Here is an 18,526-nt window from a genome sequence, read left to right as displayed (position 1 = left end):
TCATTTCACCCACCTTTGAACACCGTTGAATTGGAATAAACAATATTAATGGGCTCATCCCTCTATGAAATCCAACAGTTAAATAACACAACAACTCGGAATTCAGTTCCTCTCCTACGTGGGTGCCTCTTCAACACGCATCCGACGGTTGGATTGGCATAATTCCTGTGCACATCATGCCAGTTCAGCCGTCGGATGCACGCTGGAGAGGCACCCGCTCGGGAAAGGATCTGTTTCCCGTGACAACACGTTCTGTTGGGAGTCTCAAAAGTGTTGGAGATAACAATATAACAATCTCCACTGAAAACGGGGTGAGTATGTTGTTCCAAGTTTGATTCGGAATCTTTGTAAAGTTTTAACGGAAAACACGTGCGAGTCACGTGTGAGTTTGTTTCAAATTTGTAGACTCTCGAGTCTCGAAGCGAAATCATATAAAAGCCAGTTGAAACCAAAATCCGTAAGCTCAGCGCCTCAGCTAAACAAGTGGCGGGCTTTCGCACACAAAATGTTCGTTTAAGCGCCGATCCGAGACCTTCGCTCTCTCTCTCTCTTTCTTCACGAGAAAGCAGAGCACAACCTTGTTTGGTTCCTTATCTTTCACTGCATTGTGTTTGGATTGAATTCATCTCTGTAGAAATCTTCTGTTCCGCCGAACTGGATTTCTCTTTATTGCATTGATTTTGAGATTTTTCTGTTGAAGAATGGAGATTCATGACTAGTTTTAGGGTTTTCAGGGGACATAAGTCGTAAGGAGAAGCTTTGAGTCATGGACAAAAAGAAGTATCCGATTGGTTGTGAGAATTACGTTCTGTATGAAGTAGTTGGGCAGGGTGTAAGCGCTTCTGTTTATCGTGCGCTCTGCATTCCGTTCAATGAGACTGTCGCCGTCAAAATACTTGATTTCGAGAGATATGGCACTGATCTGGTAAATCAACTATTCTATCTCCTTCTCAAGGAATCCGTTCTGATCTTGATAAAATCTCCTTAAGCTGTATATATGTTGTCATCAAATATTAATCCTCGGCCCCTTCGCTTGAGCTGAAACAGAGCAACCCCTGCTTCTTTGTAACATTGAATCTGGTTATTCTTTCAACAGAAATTTGTGCTAGATTCTCTACATGGTCTTATCCTGAGACATAATGTAATATTTATTTTCTAATGTATGACTTGGGTCTTTATTTGTAGAGTAATATATCTCGGGAGGCACAGACTATGATCTTGGTTGAGCACCCTAATGTTCTAAAGGCTTACTGTTCCTTTGTTAGCGATCATGATTTGTGGGTTGTAATGCCATTCATGGCCGGGGGTTCTTTCCTTCATATATTGAAAGCTGCTTATCCGAATGGGTTGGAGGAAGTAGTTATAGCAACTATTTTACGTGAAGTATTAAAGGGTCTAGAATACCTTCATCAACATGGGCATATACATCGAGATGTTAAGGTGAGTAACCATTCTTGGGGTTATTCCAAGTATCTCAAAGTTTATTTGCTAACTACTTTCCTTTGGTGACTCTTGTATATGTTAACAAGTGATATCTCTGTTTAATTATTTATTCTCAAGGCTCAATTTATTTTACTGAAATTATTTTGCTGGATTGCCTTAAATGCAAAGGAAATTGAATAGGAAGAAAAAGATTGAAATCTTTTACTGAAATGAAATACAAAAATTGGGAAAACAATATTTAAAATTTTGGATGTTATTTAAAAAAAATAAATGCGAAAATTTGGTAGTGTGCTTGTCAGTTATACAAATGCCACCTATGGAGGGCGCAGCCCCATCAATATGGCTGGATTCCCCCCCCCCCCTCTCAAAAATAAAGAGCAAAGAAATGAAAAATAAGTTTTATAACAAAAAAAAGTCTATTTCCTGGGCAATAAGTCTGCATTGAAATTCACCCCAAAAAAAAAAAGTTTGCATTGAAATAATATAGCATAAGCTCAGAGTATTTAGTTGCAACATAGTAGTGAAAGATCACAATTCTTAAGGCTTTGCTGCATCTTGGAGAAAATCATTTTTAAGTACATTGAGCCACTTGTTCTCATAGGAATGCTATCAATCTTCCGTTAAAGCATTTTATTTCTCTTTCGGTCAGCATAACACAAGATGGCATGACAAAATACTTTATGTGAGTCTCAAACCATCTCAAAGTACTTTCCTATAGGTCTTCCAGAAACACTTTAAGGTAATGAAAGGCAAAAATTCTGGTAAATTTGCTATTGAGTTCTTTAGGACCTCTTTAGAAGAAATTTCCAATCAAGGAAGTCTTGGATCCCATCTATAGCTTGCAACAGTGAAGAAGAAACCACTAGGGACATGCATAAGGGCAAAACAGCTAAGGTGCGGATCAGGGGTATGCTCAGGGTTTTTTTACATTTGAAGTTTTCACCAGGTTGTCATACTTAAGGCGACTCGACCTGGCTGATCACCTATTTTATTCCTGATCAAAATTTTAGCAGGTTCTAACGGTTAGATTTGGCTGGGCATAATTCTCGCAAAAATCACCTTGCATGCGACCTTCTAGAAGGGAAGAAGAATAATTGCAGAATTTCAATGTCAAACTTACTAGTTGTTTGAAAATATCTTGAACCTTGCAGAGAATTTCCAGCAACCGAATATGTTTCTTCAAGAGATCAGCTAGGGCAGAACTGGAACTTGAATGGAACTTGAATGGAGATCGATGGAATGGGTTTGGGGAAGGGAATGGCTATCTCAGCCTGGGCATCTCACCCAACCTATCTCAGGATTTTCACAAAGGCTAAAGCTAATATTTCATTAATCAAATTCGTGTACCATGCTGGCCTCCCTTACAAACTTATATAGAAGAATAAAAAATAGACTTATACACTAAAAAGGAAAGGCCTAACCCTATCCTTAACTAATAAGGTGCCCTAAATTGACTAGGAAAGTGAAATAATAAAGAAAACAACTCAAAATAGGACTCTAACTAAACTAAGGAAGTAAATCCCGTATTCCTATTTTCTACCCATATTTTAGGCCCTTTAAATTGACCAATTACAAAAAAACCCATAGGATCAAAGTCCCAATACATATATGACCCAAAGCTTATTTCCACTAAAATAAGCCCTAAGTGACTTATCTACATCAATTCTCCCTTGCTTGAAAAAAATTCGTCCTCGAATTTTGCAAAATGGAGGAATCAACTTAGTGTGATGAACATCAGTCTTCAACCCATAATAGTATTCAGGCAGCTCGTGGATGTTAGGAATGTAGTCTTCGAGGTATGAAACTTTCTCTTCAAATAACTGGTGGCATGACAAACTCTATGTGCTCAACTTCGAAATCAGCAGTCATACCATGGGGTCTTCTATAGTTGTGTCTTCAACCTTCTCTGCTTCAAACTCTTCAATGTACTCCTCGACCTTCGAAACATCAAAGATTGGCTCTTCCATGATGACAGAAATTGTTGGAACTTCAACATTAATCTCATAGATGTCAATGTTATTATCTAGGGTGTCTTCACATTCTTCTCCTTCAAGGGCAGTGTTAACTGTTAACACCCCAATCATCATTAAGCTGTGGCTCACACACCAACATCTCTGGAATGGATTCAATGGCTCTAATCACTGAGTTTGCCTGCTCTTGTTGCTCTTCCATTTTCTTTGCAAAAGGCACTTTCGTTTTGAATTAAAAAAAAAAGAGAATCTGACGATTATGCTATCTGTTAGCGTGTCGTTACATGAGCGGCATCACGAGACGTTAATTTAATTATGATAATACCCCTTGATTTCAGGGTTTTGGGTATCCAACTTTGGGAGGCCATATCTTTGTTTTAGATCGAAATTGGACGATTTTTTTTCTTTCAAATTGGGTTATTTTTCGAGAGGAAGCCATTGGAGCCAGTTTCAATGTCGTCTGGCACGAGAAGTTGACGATATCATTGTCGTATGCTCGACTTCGTATTGAAGATGGTTTGAGCAGTGGAGCGTACACAGACACGATCTCTATGCATCAGAGGCTTCATGATTGCTGGAATTACTCTGTAAGAGGTAATCTAATTTTGTAAAACCCTAGTTTTGATGTTCTAGGTTGTTTGCTTTGTTGAAATCCTAGAATGTGTAGAAACCCTAATTTTGGGTCTTGTGTTGGGTGTTTTTACATTCTTGTACTCTCAATTGATGAATTGTAACTCCATTCGAATTGGGGCTTGGTTGGAGAAGGGGTTGCTGCTCTCATTTATGTTGTTGCACAAACTGAAGCAGGGATTGTAGTTCCTGAGTCGTTGTAGCGATTGAAAAATTGAGTAGCGTATGGGGGGAAATACGAAACCTTATTCGGTATTCCTCCGTGAACGTAGGCATCTTTGCCGAACCACGTATATCTGGTGTTTATGCATGTTCTTTATATTACTGGATATTATGAAGTGCGAGTGACTTGTTCGTCAATCCCTAAAACGAACTATGCAATGTCCTTTATCTACTGGGTATATATATATATATAGTGGGTGTGCACTGTTTGGTAGATCTGGCCATACTGTGGTTGCGAGGTAGACGTGCATACGCTTGTGTGTGGGATTGGTAATTATGGGATTGCCCCGGCCAATCAAATTTGGTTGAAGTCTACTCCATCGAAGCCAAAACAGGGTTGGAATTTAGGGATTTTTTTTAAGAATTTTTTAAGAACACTGATTCACCCCCTTCTCAGTGTCACCTGGGAAACATCAAGTATAAGAAGTGATGTTTTTGGGGAACCGATCTCTCATATTTTAGTTGTCATGCTGGTTACAATGATGAGTTCGTGAAATCATGTGTGCGAGAATCATGTCTACGATTTTTGTTTCTGTTTTAGTTATTTTTAATTGCACTCTCAAAGTCTTCCACATGACGGTTTCAGAAAAACTGTGTTAGGAGACTTGTGCAATGAAGCATTAAAAACTTGAGGGCAAGTTTTCTCTGACCAGGAAGGGAATAATGTGAAGAAGAGCTGTTGCATTGCATGTCGGGCATAGTTGCCATGGTACCTAGGTGCGAAAGGTGATGTCTAAGCGCCAAATGGGAGTAGGACCACCAAAATTTGGGGCGAATACCAAAGACCCTAAGATATTATTCAGTAATACTAGTATCAATAAAAAGTTCGTTTATTAGTATTAGAGCTGAATCAATTGGTACACTATCAATTTGTTATTTAGGCAACGAATTCTTAATCTACTATGATGTGCTGAGATACATTGATACAAGGTAATCGATACTGTAATAAAATTAAAGAGAAAGAAGGAGAAAGAGAGGAGAAGAGAGGAGGAGAAGAAGAAGTGCTGCCTAGTCGGGAGTCACAGCCGTATTACAGCCTGCCCCAAAACATTCAATATTAATAAGATTAACAATAGGGTAAACAGCAAAAGACCAAAACACCCCTAAGAGGGAAATCATGAATTAGCTCTAGCGCTAATTCTTGACTTCCTCCCCCTTTCATCGACAACTTCTAATACTCCCCTCAAGCTAGAGCATATATGTTAATCATGCCCAGCTTGTTACAAATATAATCTACTCTCATACTCCCCAAAGATTTTGTAAATAAATCAGCAAGTTGCTCCCCAGTTCGAACATGACGAGGAGAAATAATCCCTTGTTGCAGCTTTTCATGAATAAAATGGCAGTCAATCTCAATGTGTTTCGTTCTCTCATGAAACACAGCATTACTAGAAATATGAATGGCAGCCTGATTATCACACTATAATAACATAGGAGAATCATCACCAAACCCAAGCTCTGTCATCAACTGTTTAATCCACATCAGCTCACAAGTGCCATGTGCCATGTGCCATAGCACGATACTCCGACTTTGCACTGGACCGAGTTACAACAGTCTGTTTCTTGCTCTTCCATGAAACAAGATTTCCTCCAACAAACACACAGTAACCTGAAGTAGATCTTTGATCAACTGGAGACCCTCTCTAGTCAGCATCAGTAAAACCTTCAATCCTCCCATGACCATGATCGGTATATAGAAGACCACGCCCTGGAGCTTTCTTGACATAGCGCAAAACCCTTATAACCGCATCCCAATGAGACGTTCGAGGAGAGGACATAAACTTACTCAGTACACTGACAGGAAAGGAGATGTTGGGTCTAGTCACAGTCAAATAGTTGAGTTTCCCTACAAGCCTCTGAGACTTCTGTGGATCATCAAGGATGTCACCATCATCTGCCATCAGTTTCAAATTAAATCCATAGGAGTATCCAAAGGTTTAGATCCCAGTAACCCTATCTCTGAAAGCAAGTCAAGAACATACTTCCGTTGTGAGAGCGAAATCCCTTTCCGTGATTGAGCTACCTCAATACCCAAGAAATATTTTAGACGTCCCAGGTCCTTAGTCTGAAATTGTTATCCCAAATGTGTCTTCAAGCTCTCAATACCTGAAGAATCATCTCCAGTGATAACAATATCATCCATATAAACTACCAAAAATATCCTCCCTGCATCAAAATGCCAGAAAAACACCGAATGATCACTTTCAGACCGAGTCAGTCCAAACTCCAACACAACATTTGTAAATCGGCCGAACCACGCCCTTGGCGACTGTTTCAGCCCATACAATGATTTCTTTAGCCTACACACCTTACTAGACTCCCCCTGAGCAACAAAACCAGGAGGTTGCTTCATATACACTTCCTCATGGAGATCACCATGCAAGAAAGCATTCTTGACGTCCAACTGAAACAAAGGCCAATGGTGTGTAGCAGCCAAAGAAATGAAAATGCGAACAGAAGCAAGTTTTGCAACAGGAGAAAAGGTATCCAGGTAGTCCATACCATAGGCCTAGGCATATCCCTTAGCAACAAGACGGGCCTTCAACCGAGCCACAGACCCATCAGGATTAACTTTCACCACAAATATCCACCGACAGCCAATGGTAGACTTACCAGAGGGTAAAGAAACAAGGTCCCATGTCTGATTGTCCTTCAGCGCAGATAATTCCTCAGTCATAGCAGCCCTCCACCCAGGGTCAGACAAGGCTTCTACAATAGACTTAGGAATAGGATGACGTTCAAGAGTCGACAAACAAGCAACAAAAGTAGAGGACAAACCAGTATAGGACACAAAGTTAGAGATAGGATGTTGGGTACAACTCTGAAAACCCTTATGAAAAGCGATAGGGACATCTAAATCAGAAATAACAGGAATAGAAGGTGAAGAGGAAATACCTATTGGAGGATCCAGATCTGGAGGCGAAGAAGACGAGGTAGAGGTAGCTAACCGGGTGCTATATTTTTCATAAGCTGGAATGTAAAGTGTCGGCTCGTCGGATGAGCGATGGTGGAACACAATAGATGGCTTAGTAGGAGGTGGCGTTGTTGGCAAAAGATCCTGCAAAGGAGAAGAATACTCGACAACAGAGACGGGCAAATCATCGTCCAAATCTGACGAAGGCAGTGAAGACTCAACAAATGGAGTAGATTCAAAGAATTTGACATCAGCGGTAACAAAGTATTTCTTTAAATCAAAAGAGTAGCAACGATCACCCTTTTGAGTTTTAGAATACCCCACAAAAAGACATTTAAGAGCCCTAGGATCCAACTTAGAGCGATTAGGATGATGATCCCTAATAGAACAAACACTCCCAAATACACGAGGGATTAATGCAAACAAAGGTTAAGAAGGAAACAACAAAGAATATGGAATACTCCCACACAAAACAGAACATGGTAGACGGTCAAAACTGCATCAGCCAAAAAATATTAGCCACTTTCGTCTCAAACAAAAGAGATCCGAGTGACTTCCATTAAATGTCTATTTTTCTTCTCGGCCACACCATTTTGTTGAGGTGTGTCCGTACAAGGGGACTGATGAATGATGCCATGCTGAACCAGAAGTGTAGTAAAAGGAGCAAAAAAGTATTCTTTAGCATTATCAGTACGAAGAACTTTTAATGAAGTATTAAATTGATTCTGAATTTCAAGAACAAAAGCACAAAAAATGGAGGATAACTCAAAAAGATTCTTTATTAAATAAATCCAGGTAACTCTGGAATAATCATCAACAAATGTAACAAAGTAACAAAAGCCTAACTGAGAAACTACCGGACAAGGGCCCCATACATCAGAATGAACTAAAGAAAAAAGGTAGGCAGCCCGTTTATTGACTCTTGGGGGATAACTTACACGGTGAAGTTTCCCAAACTGACAAGACTCACAATTAAGACTAGATAAAGATTTAAAACGACTATCTAAAATTTTCAAACTCTCCAAGGAAGGATGACCCAAACGACAATGAATCTGATAAGGAAGCGCCACACTCAAACATGCCACCGTTGATGTGTCTTCAAGTAGATACAGCCCCCCAGATTCACGGCCTCTACCAATCGTCTTCTTCGACTTGAGATCTTGAAATACACAATAGCCAGGGAGAAAAGTGACAGAACAATTATGAGCTTTGGTGAATTTGTGAACAGACAACAAATTAAATGGAAACTTAGGCAAATAAGAAACAGAGGATAATGGCAAAGACAAGGTAGCATGCACAGTGCCTGTACCCCGAACCTGAGCTAAAGATTCATAAGCTAACACAACATTTGAAGAAGACTCACGAAATGCAGAAAAAAATACCTGAAACCCCAGTCATATGATCCGAAGCACTTGAATCAATGATCCAGGGATGAGAAGTGGATGAAACTGAGTAAAGTACTCATAATCTTCATTAGACATCGTCACAGTCTTACCCTTAGGCTTGGAGGGAGAAGGAATACCCGAATCACTACTAGCCAAGTTGGCAAATTGAGGTGGTTTACCATGTAGTTTCCAGCAAAAGCGCTGAATATGGCCAGGCTTACCACAATGATGACAAGTCCTCACCTGTCCTGAAGTCTCTGAAGCACAAGAAGTGGGAGCTTTACTAGTGCCAGTCCCACGACCACGACCACGACCACCACTATTACCTATCCCACCATTTGAGCCACAGTTTGGTGGAAAAGAAGCAAGAGCAGAATTTTCAGCACTGGTGGGTTCTTGGCTGCTTTCATGGGAAGCATGTAAAACTCGAGAAAAAGTTTTCGAAAGTATGGTGACGTTATCTCCACCGAGAATCTGAGACCTCACCGACTCAAATTCCTTACGAAGTCCACCCAAAAATACCATAACAGCAAGCTATTCTCGCTGGTTTTGCATCGCTTGCACATCCGATGAAATAGGAAGGACAGAATTCAGCTCCTCATACAAACATTTGAAGTCAGCAAAATATTGAGTAACATTGAGATTCTTTTGATCCACTACATAGAAAGCCTGGGAAAGATCATATATACGTGACAGGTTGTCTTGTTAAGAGTACAGGATATTCAAATATTCCCATAATTCCTTAACTGTATTAATATGAGTCACCAAGTCTGCAATCTGATTTTCCATTGAATTCAGCATCTGGCTCAAAATCCGTGTATCGACAATGTCCCATCATCAACAAGTTTTGATTTTGTCAAATGATCCTGTTGATCATGGCCAATCAAAGCCAATCGAACCACCTTCCTCCATTGCCGGAAATTTGATATTCCCTCTAACTTTCAATCAATAATGCGATGAGAAGACAAAAGCTCAATCACTGTAGTCTTGGTCTCAACCATTCTTACTAATTCAGATAATCTTCAAATCGCAGAGACAGCCAAAGAACAATCCACCAAATAATCCCAATTAAAAACAAAATCGAGAATCACCCCCAAAGTATAACACAACTCAAAGCACAAAATCACGATAAAAAAAATATCGTGAATACTCCCTATATCGCTGACTTCAAACAATTACTCCATCAACCTTCACGTCCCACAACAACTCATCAAAATCATCCAAACTAGACCTAGTTCTTCATATAATCACGAACTAGTCTCTAAACAAAACCAAAGACAGCATAGGATGCTGCACTCCTTCAAACGAAATACTGAATAGTCTACAACTTCATTGGTTTGTAGAAGACACCTTCAGCCACTGTAAAACCTTGATCAAAAGAGAAGTAGAGAACAATGGATCTCTGGAAGCGTGAACCAATCCCTATCGATCCAGCTCTGATACCATGTAATAAAATTATAGAGAAAGAAGGAGAAAGAGTGGAGAAGAGAGGAGGAGGAGAAGAAGAAGTGCTGCAACAAGTTGGGAGTCACAGCCGTATTACAATCTGCCCCAAAATATTCAATATTAATAAGATAACAATAGGGTAAACAGCAAAAGACCAAAACACCCCTAAGAGGGAAATCGTGAATTAGCTCTAGTGCTAATTCATGACTTCCTCCCCCTTTCATCGACAACTTCTAACAGATACAAAGTATTACAATGGAACCTATTGGTTTCCCTAATAGTGGAATAGTGAAAGGTTGATTAGCTGTGGTTTTGCCTCCCTCTTCCCCTCTTAATCTGGTGCTGCCCCAGAACCTCAGCAAGGCAGTTGTTTGTTTCCATCTAGCCATTGCCTTGGCAACTTTGACAGATCCACAAGGCTTGCCATGTACATGTGTCATAGATTTGGTTGAGTGGCAGTACTATGGAAACCAAATTTTTGGAAAAGTTAAATTAGTGCCTCCATTAGTTGGCTTGAACATTGGGACCTGTAAGGTTAGTATTGTACTATGAACAAATGGAGGAGAAAACCTCCATGATGCAGGCATATTAACAGATCTATAGTTAATAGGCTAACTAAAAGTAGGGTTATGAGCAAAGAACAGATTTCTGAAATATTGGAGGCAAACCATAGTCAATTGAATTGAGTCAATGAAGAAGAATTGACCTGAACATGAACAATAGCTGGTTTCTCTAGTAGGAAGGAAAGTGAAAAGGAGTTTATCTTCATCCATTTGATTTATCTCCACCTTGAAGAAAGCATCTAATAAAACAAAAACTGAACTAAGCCCCCACTTATTCTGTTTCCGGGATTCAGCAATGGAAGTCTAAGCTGGATAGACCACACTTATTAAAGTCGTGACCAAGTCCCTCCCTCTCTACTCAATATCCTCATTCTCCATTCCCAAAACCATCTGAAAAAAATTGGGGTTAATTACTCCAACAGTAGAAGAGATCTCTGGGCCAGATCTGACTAGATGAAGGAAAGGTCTACTCTGAAATATCAGGGAAAAAGGAGCATTTGATAAAAATAATAATAAATATTAATAGTAATAATAATAAAGAATAATGATAATGATGATGATAATGATGACGATGATGATAACGATAACATCATAAAACAGAATTACTGAGAATGAAGAAAAGAGACCAAGTAGAACATACATTGTGATTAGGCTTGCATCATGGAAGGAGTTCCATTCTCCTCCAAAAGAAATTAATTTGATAAGCAATAACTGAACAAAAGTTCTATTCACAAGCATATGCATAAAAAGCCACATCTAAGACTCCACTATCTAGACAGATTATCAACTAAGCTAGTGTGACCAGTAGTCTGCAGTGACAGGCTCTTTATCCTATTCATGTTGAACTGAAACTATGTAACTTGTTTAGTTAACCTTATTTAGAACCTTATTAATCTAAGCAACTAAATTCATCTGGGATGAACAGCCATTCTGAAACCTCTTAAAACTTGTCTTATGTTGTCCCAAGCAATACAAAACTAACCATAGTAACTTATCTTGTCCTAAACAATGCTACATTAACTGTAGTATTATCTTATATGACTAAGCCTCTTCAATTACAATAAACCCCAAACTACTGGCTACTCTCCAGTCACAAACAATATCAATTTTGATCTGTTGAAATATCAACACCACAGAAATTCAATGTGAATGCTCCTGTCTCACTCCATTCTCCATTTTGAAAGGAAGCAATAGGAAAGGAGGCCTAGATGCACTGCTAGGATTAGCTCAACAAATAAAATAGTTCTTTCCAGCATTACATTGAGTTTGGACTTTTTACCCATCCATTTATTTATTTTTTCATTGTCAAATAATTTACGTTTTATGCTCAATCCTGTATTTCATTTGGTTGACAATCTAAACTGCAACCATGTAGTGGTGGGTTTGATATTAGTTTAAACTTCTCAATGCTATTACCTGCCTCATCCCCAGCATATTAATTTTCGATAAGAGATAAAGTTATAAACCTCTGTGGTTTGGTCTTCAATACACCAAGCTGACAACAGTTGAAATGGTTATCTTCTGAACCGAACGATGGGAAATATTTCTCTATTTGCACCTGCAAAGTTTTGGGAGTTTCTTGCGTTGATTGTAACTTTATGGTGTGCCCATCATTGACTATTTTTCTTTCTATCTTGTGCACGTCATAGACTATCTTTCTTTTGTGCACATTCTGTGTTTTAATTAATTGTTGCATTTTTTATCTTTCCTTTGCTATTATGTTTCTTGTAGGCTGGAAATATTCTAGTAGATGCACGTGGTGCAATCAAGCTAGGAGATTTTGGTGTTTCTGCTTGCCTTTTTGATTCAGGTGATAGACAACGCACAAGAAATACTTTTGTGGGGACTCCTTGCTGGTATAATTTTAATTTCCTAGCTTCTACATATTTTATATGGGTTAAACAATGGCAAAATATTTTTGACATTTTTTTAATATCAGAGGTTCTCTATTATTATTGTAGGATGGCACCTGAGGTTATGGAGCAATTACACGGTTATGACTTCAAGTTAGCAATCTCCAGTGTTATATTTATTTATTACATCATTAATAAATATCTTGATGACATTGTGTTTTGGACAACTGATCTTCAGGGCAGATATTTGGTCTTTCGGTATAACAGCGCTGGAGTTGGCCCACGGTCATGCTCCTTTCTCAAAGTACCCTCCAATGAAGGTACACATATCATTCTATTTCTTCTATATTTTAATCAACATAAAGTATTAAAACTCCATGAGGTTCTAGTAATCTTAGCTGGAGTAACTTTTGGTAGGTTTTGCTTATGACCTTGCAAAATGCACCACCAGGCCTTGATTATGAGAGGGACAAGAAGTTTTCTAAGGTATCCTTTCTACGTAGTGGATTTCAATTTTCTTTCTTTCTTTCTAATACCATTAGTTCAATCCTTTTACTCTTCAGTTATAGTTGAGTATCCTCATAGACTACTTTTTTCCCCCTTTTATTAGTCATTTAAGCAGATGATTGCTAGTTGCTTGGTAAAAGATCCTTCGAAACGACCTTCTGCGAAAAAGCTGTTAAAGCATTCATTCTTTAGGAAAGCTAGGTCCAATGACTATATTGCCCGAACTATTTTAGATGGGTTGCCAAGTCTTGGTGATCGGATGAAAACATTGAAGGTTAGGGCATCACTGCTATGTGTTGTGATTCCATTACTGTTTCTACATTGACTCCGACTAACACCATATGCTTACAAGGGGACTCATTTTTCATATGAAACAGATGAAAGAAGAAGATATGCTTGCACAGAAAAAAATGCCGGATGGGAAAAAGGAGGAAATATCACAGGTTTTGATTTCCCATGAGCAAAAATGATTAAGTGGTCATTGTTTCTTCAATTAGAATAAATTCATGTTTTTGGTTTTTGGACACCTATTGTTGTTAACTTGGTTCATATCAGTTTCTAATCCTTTTTATGCTCTTACTTGCAATCTATTTATTATTAGGGTAATTTACACATACCACCCCTGAGGTTTGACGAAAGGATGATTTTACCCTCCAGTTTTGGAAAATTCTGCGTACCCCCCTGAGATTTACAAACGGTAACAAATAAACCCATTCCGTCAGTTTATGACTAACACAGTTAAAATCAAAAGGTAAAGTGAAAAAAAAGCCCCTTCAAGAAAAAAAAAAAAAAAAACCTGCAACTCATCTTCCCCAAATCGATTGGGGAAGATGAGTTACAGGTATCCCATCGATTGCTCCATCCATGGCTTCTAATGGAACATCTCCGGTGAGGGCTTTGAGGATTTCACTGGCTTCTGAGGTGGTTATGGTTAGGGCTAAAGTGTTCAGATACTCGGAGAGTTCGAAGAAGGGGTCAGAAGAGGCTGGAGACTGAAGGATTCTGGATACTTTACAGATGAGATAATGGCGTGGGAGAGCATAGCCTCTGACATCTTTGAGAAGGTCTTCGGGGGCTAAACTTTGACGGCGACTGCACAGCCATTTTGGGCTTCGCCAACCACTCGGCCGCTGTATAAGGTGAAGTGGAAAAAACAAATTTTTAGAAAGAGGTAGAAACAGTAGAGAGGTACGAAGCCGATTTAAAGCAGAATCATAAGAGAGAGAAGCAAAAGCATTTCCTTTCTCTCTCTAGACTCCACAAAATCTGTCTTTTATATTCGTTGCAGAGGAAGAAAGCGAAACAACGAACTACTCAACGGCTCTTCTCTTCTCTTGTCTCTCTCTTGCTGTTGTAGTTTCTCTCTCTAAATCTAGCGATCGAACGGTACCAGCTGGAAAGTGGAAATAGAAGATTGTGTATAGGAGAAACCCTAATCTTCGAGCGGTTGAAGATTTGAGGATTTTGTTGCATTCGGATGTGAGTGTCAGATCCATCATGGCCGATTTTTACGGCGACAGTGTTACTCCTGCAACACCAGAGTGTTAAATCGGCTTCGTCCCCGTCTCTCTGTTTCTCATAAGTTTCTGTAATAAACATTCTAATTCTATTTTTGAAGATGATAACCTTAAAAAGAAGAGAAATTGAAATGTGAAATTTGAAAAAGGTAGAATGTGAAACCTTAAAGCTAAGCTTCCTTGAGCTTGTCCTCGTCTTTCTCCATTGAAGTCTCATTTGAAACATTAAACCCTAGACTTCAAAGTTGAAACGAAGAGTTCTGTTTTGGGAGACTCGCACCGACTCCATCCTTGCAAAAGGGTTTTGAGAAGCCAGTGCTCCATCCTTACAAAAGGGTTTTGATTTGGGATTTTTTCCCAATTTGAAACATTAAATTCTTGAAGGGTTGAAAGGTTTTGAAACCTACAACTCATCTTCCCCAATCGATTTGGGGAAGATGAGTTGCAGGTTTTTTTTTTTTTTTTTCTTGAAGGGGCATTTTTGTCACTTTACCTTTTGATTTTAACAGTGTTAGTCATAAACTGACGGAATGGGTTTATTTGTTACCGTTTGTAAACCTCAGGGGGGTACGCAGAATTTTCCAAAACTGGGGGGTAAAATCATCCTTTCATCAAACCTCAGGGGTGGTATGTGTAAATTACCCTTATTATTATTGCTTCGGATTTTAATTTGCTCTTAGATTCTTTAATATCATGGTTAAGATTTATGCAAATGTTCCATATTATAGTGTTAATAGAAGGTAGAAGATGATTGATCTGTGTAGTTACATATATTTGATTTTGATGCCTTGGTAATACAACTAGTTGTGGGGTAGTTTAAGGAAGAAACAAGTACTAAGATTTAAAATTTCTATTGCATGATTGAAGCAAGGCAAAGGATATAGACATAGATGAGGACCTTTTATCTAGAATCTATCTACATATATCAAATGTTTTAAATTGTTTTGCAAGTACCTCAATTTCTCTGTCATCTTTTTTTCTTTTCTTTTCCCTTTTCATCAGCTATATTTGAATATCAGCATTTTTTTCTCCTTCACTTCAATATATTTGCAACTAGAAGAACCAGAGATCTGGATCTCCTAATCCTGCTGGGATCGTGATAAACACCGACCCCGACAACAACAACAAAAATAACAATAACAACAGCAACAACTACTCAGCCTTATCCCAACTAAATGGGGTCAGCTACATGGATCCTTGCCCTCCAATCAGCTCTATTCAAGATCATACTTGATACCAGACCTAAGCTATTTATGTCTTTCCTCAAAACTTCTCCTCAGGTCATTTTAGTTTTTCTCTTGGTTCTTTTAGTTCCTTCAATCTGAATTAAACCACTCCTCCGTATTGGAGCATCCAAAGGTCTCTGTTGAACATTTTCATGCCATCTTAAACGACTTTCTTGTAGGCTTGTAGCTTGTCATGTATCGGAGCTACTCCAAAGTCAGCTCTAATATGATCATACCTTACTTAATCCTTTCTAGTTTTGCCACTCATCTATCTCAACATCCTCATCTCCGCCACACAGGTTATCTATATGATGATTCTTAACTACACAACATTTCGCACCATACATCATAGGCGGTCATATGACTATTCTATAAATTTTCTTTTAAGTTTTAAAGGAATATGTTGATCACACAATACTCTAGACGCACCCCCACTTCTTCCATTCTATTTTAATTCTCTGTGAAACATCATCCTCTTCATCACCTTCTTTATTTATGATTGAGCCCAGATACCTACAAAAAAAAAATCATTTTCTGGAATCTCCCTCATCAATTTTCACCACCTCATTATTGTCCTAGTCTAATTAAATATAAACACCATATGTTCTGTCTTCGTTCAATTCGATATATTGCAGTGGTAATACAAGCAAAGAAGATAAGACGAGATGAAGATGAAGGGAAGGAGAATAAGAAGTTGCGGCAAAAGTGAGATGAGAGAGGGATCGTGATCCTCTACTGCCGAGCTGCCCGGCAGGACCGTGCAGCCCAGACACAGTGCGGCACGCAATGACCACCTTACCCCCACTCGGGCAAGGTGTTTGGGCAGGGGCAAGGCAGTCACTGCACGCCTTGCACGGTCCTGCCGGGCTGCTCGGCAGTAGAGGATCTGGATTGATGAGAGAGTGATCGATTGCTCTCCTCTTATCTCTGTTAATTAACATTAGAAAAAGGAAATTGTAGGACTGCCCCTTTACTAACATAACACACACGAGTAATTATTCCTATTACATTTACTATGCTAAGCTCACAATATGCACATCCTACACTATACATGCCCAGCTTGTTCAAGAGGGTATAGAACTGCGGTGAGTTGATTCCTTTGGTGAACACATTAGCTAGCTGATTCCTGGTCTTCACAAAGGGAGTGTCAGTGCAACAGGAGTAAATCTTTTCCTTGATGAAGTGACGGTCAACCACAAAATGTTTTATATGGTCATGTTGCACCAGTTGGAAGTTAAAGAATGTACAAGAACAAGTAGAAGTAATGAAGACTAAAGTCTAGTCCCAAAATAACCCACAAAACCACAATTAGAAACAAACTCAGAATTATCAGGTTAGGGTTCTAAGCCAAATCAGCGATGGGAATACCACCAAAGTTGGATCGTAGGATGCTTATGGAGGGAAAACACTGCTGAAAGTTTCATCCAATTCCAATGGTTGAGTTGGGAGTTATGGCAGCAACACCAAAATTAGCAGGTTATGTCCTGCAGGCCAAACCAGCCACCAGTTGAGGCTCAAGTTTGGATCGAGTGTAGGGCCTATGGAGGTGTGTCTTGCGGCAAGTTTGAATCAGATCTGACGAACAGCTGAGGAGATCTGAGTTGGTGATGAAATTAGAAGGTAGAGGCCATAGAGCAAACCAGCCAGCCACAAAGGCTCAAACTGGGATCGAGTGGACTCCTTTTGGGTGTGATCCAGCCCTCAAAACCCTGCTGGAAACAGAGTTCAATCTTCAGAGTTATCCAAGTTCGTTTGTTGCTGGCAGTAGGACAGATACAGGCCAGCAAAGGTGGGTTCGATCCTCCTTGTTGAAGAACAGCAGCACCAACAGCACTGGGGAAGCAGCAGTAGTCTTCTCAATGGTTGGAGCAATCACAATAGCACAGCAGCACAGAGAGATCGATGGAGAGGAAGGGAAGATAGAGAAGAGAAGAAAATAGGTGGGGATAGGTGGATTAGGCTCTCTCAGCCAGGCTCCTTCAGCCCTTCAAGTCACAACCAATTGGACATGAGAATAGACATTGCATTCAAGCAAAATTTCATCATCTTCTAAAATCGTGGAGAGGCTTCTAATAGCCTTTACGATATATAGAGGGCTATGCTTGCACCTCAAGTTAAAAGAAAATGGAAACTAGCATAATTAGAAACTAAACTTGGAACATGAAAATAGAAACTAATCTTTTATTGACTAGGATTTACTAAAATAGAAACTAATATGTTGCAGGGATTCTTCTTCATGTGGACCCCACTTTATGTCCTTCACTTAAGTGGCTAAGTCGTGTGGTCCTCACTGAGATTCGGCCAGCACTTGAAGTCAAAATTGAGTCAATAAAAATTGACTCTTATGCCCCCATAATCTGGGTTTGGGAGACCCAGCAACTCCCAGCCTTAATAGGCTGGGCCAACCACACATAGTTGGTTGACCCTGTGGCCCAATGGGTTCATCCACCGATTGGTGAAGTGAACTAGACCTTCTCCTATGAGTGCCTTTGACATATTTCTCGCCAAAAAGCTTTCCAACAAATCCAAGATTTTTTAAATCTGATTTATATTGAAGGAGTTGTGTTTCGGTCAAACCTTATTTGGTGTGTGCGACTGCTGTCAAAGTCGTTTTGAATAAAAATATCTTTGTAGACATCAAAACAAATGAATATTTTACTGCACTTTTGGTTTTTAGCAATGTTTTACCATATTAAGATTTATGGAATTTTTTGATTTGAAAAAAACCCCAACATTTAAAAGTTGAAAATTGCTTCTACCGCTAAAAATCCAATTTTTTGTTCTTGAACTTGGGGGTTGAATTTTTATCCTTTTGGAATTTGAGGATTCAAATAGGGGGTATTTTCTTAT

The 18,526-nt window shown here is 39.2% G+C and overlaps 1 protein-coding gene across 4 annotated transcripts in view; it reads left to right on the top strand.

The window, feature by feature from the left end:
- The first annotated feature begins 474 nt into the window (after nucleotides 1–474).
- The window catches only part of LOC122657511 (STE20-like serine/threonine-protein kinase), a 62,169-nt gene continuing 44,117 nt past the window's right edge, over nucleotides 475–18,526 (top strand). For 3 of the 4 annotated variants that reach the window (XM_043852229.1, XM_043852228.1, XM_043852230.1), the window contains exons 1-8: nucleotides 475–925; nucleotides 1,186–1,440; nucleotides 12,305–12,429; nucleotides 12,535–12,579; nucleotides 12,665–12,746; nucleotides 12,844–12,912; nucleotides 13,037–13,207; nucleotides 13,311–13,376. In XM_043852229.1, the coding sequence (XP_043708164.1) occupies nucleotides 767–925; nucleotides 1,186–1,440; nucleotides 12,305–12,429; nucleotides 12,535–12,579; nucleotides 12,665–12,746; nucleotides 12,844–12,912; nucleotides 13,037–13,207; nucleotides 13,311–13,376 (972 nt within the window). In that variant the 5' untranslated portion in view covers nucleotides 475–766. The remainder of the gene's footprint in view (nucleotides 926–1,185; nucleotides 1,441–12,304; nucleotides 12,430–12,534; nucleotides 12,580–12,664; nucleotides 12,747–12,843; nucleotides 12,913–13,036; nucleotides 13,208–13,310; nucleotides 13,377–18,526) is intronic. The other variant, XM_043852231.1, reaches the window with a different exon arrangement.

Source organism: Telopea speciosissima, chromosome 4 (genome assembly GCF_018873765.1).
Source record: "Telopea speciosissima isolate NSW1024214 ecotype Mountain lineage chromosome 4, Tspe_v1, whole genome shotgun sequence".
Classification (NCBI taxonomy): domain Eukaryota; kingdom Viridiplantae; phylum Streptophyta; class Magnoliopsida; order Proteales; family Proteaceae; genus Telopea; species Telopea speciosissima.
Note: the sequence above shows the minus strand (reverse complement) of the source record. Positions and strands in the feature narration are given on the sequence as shown.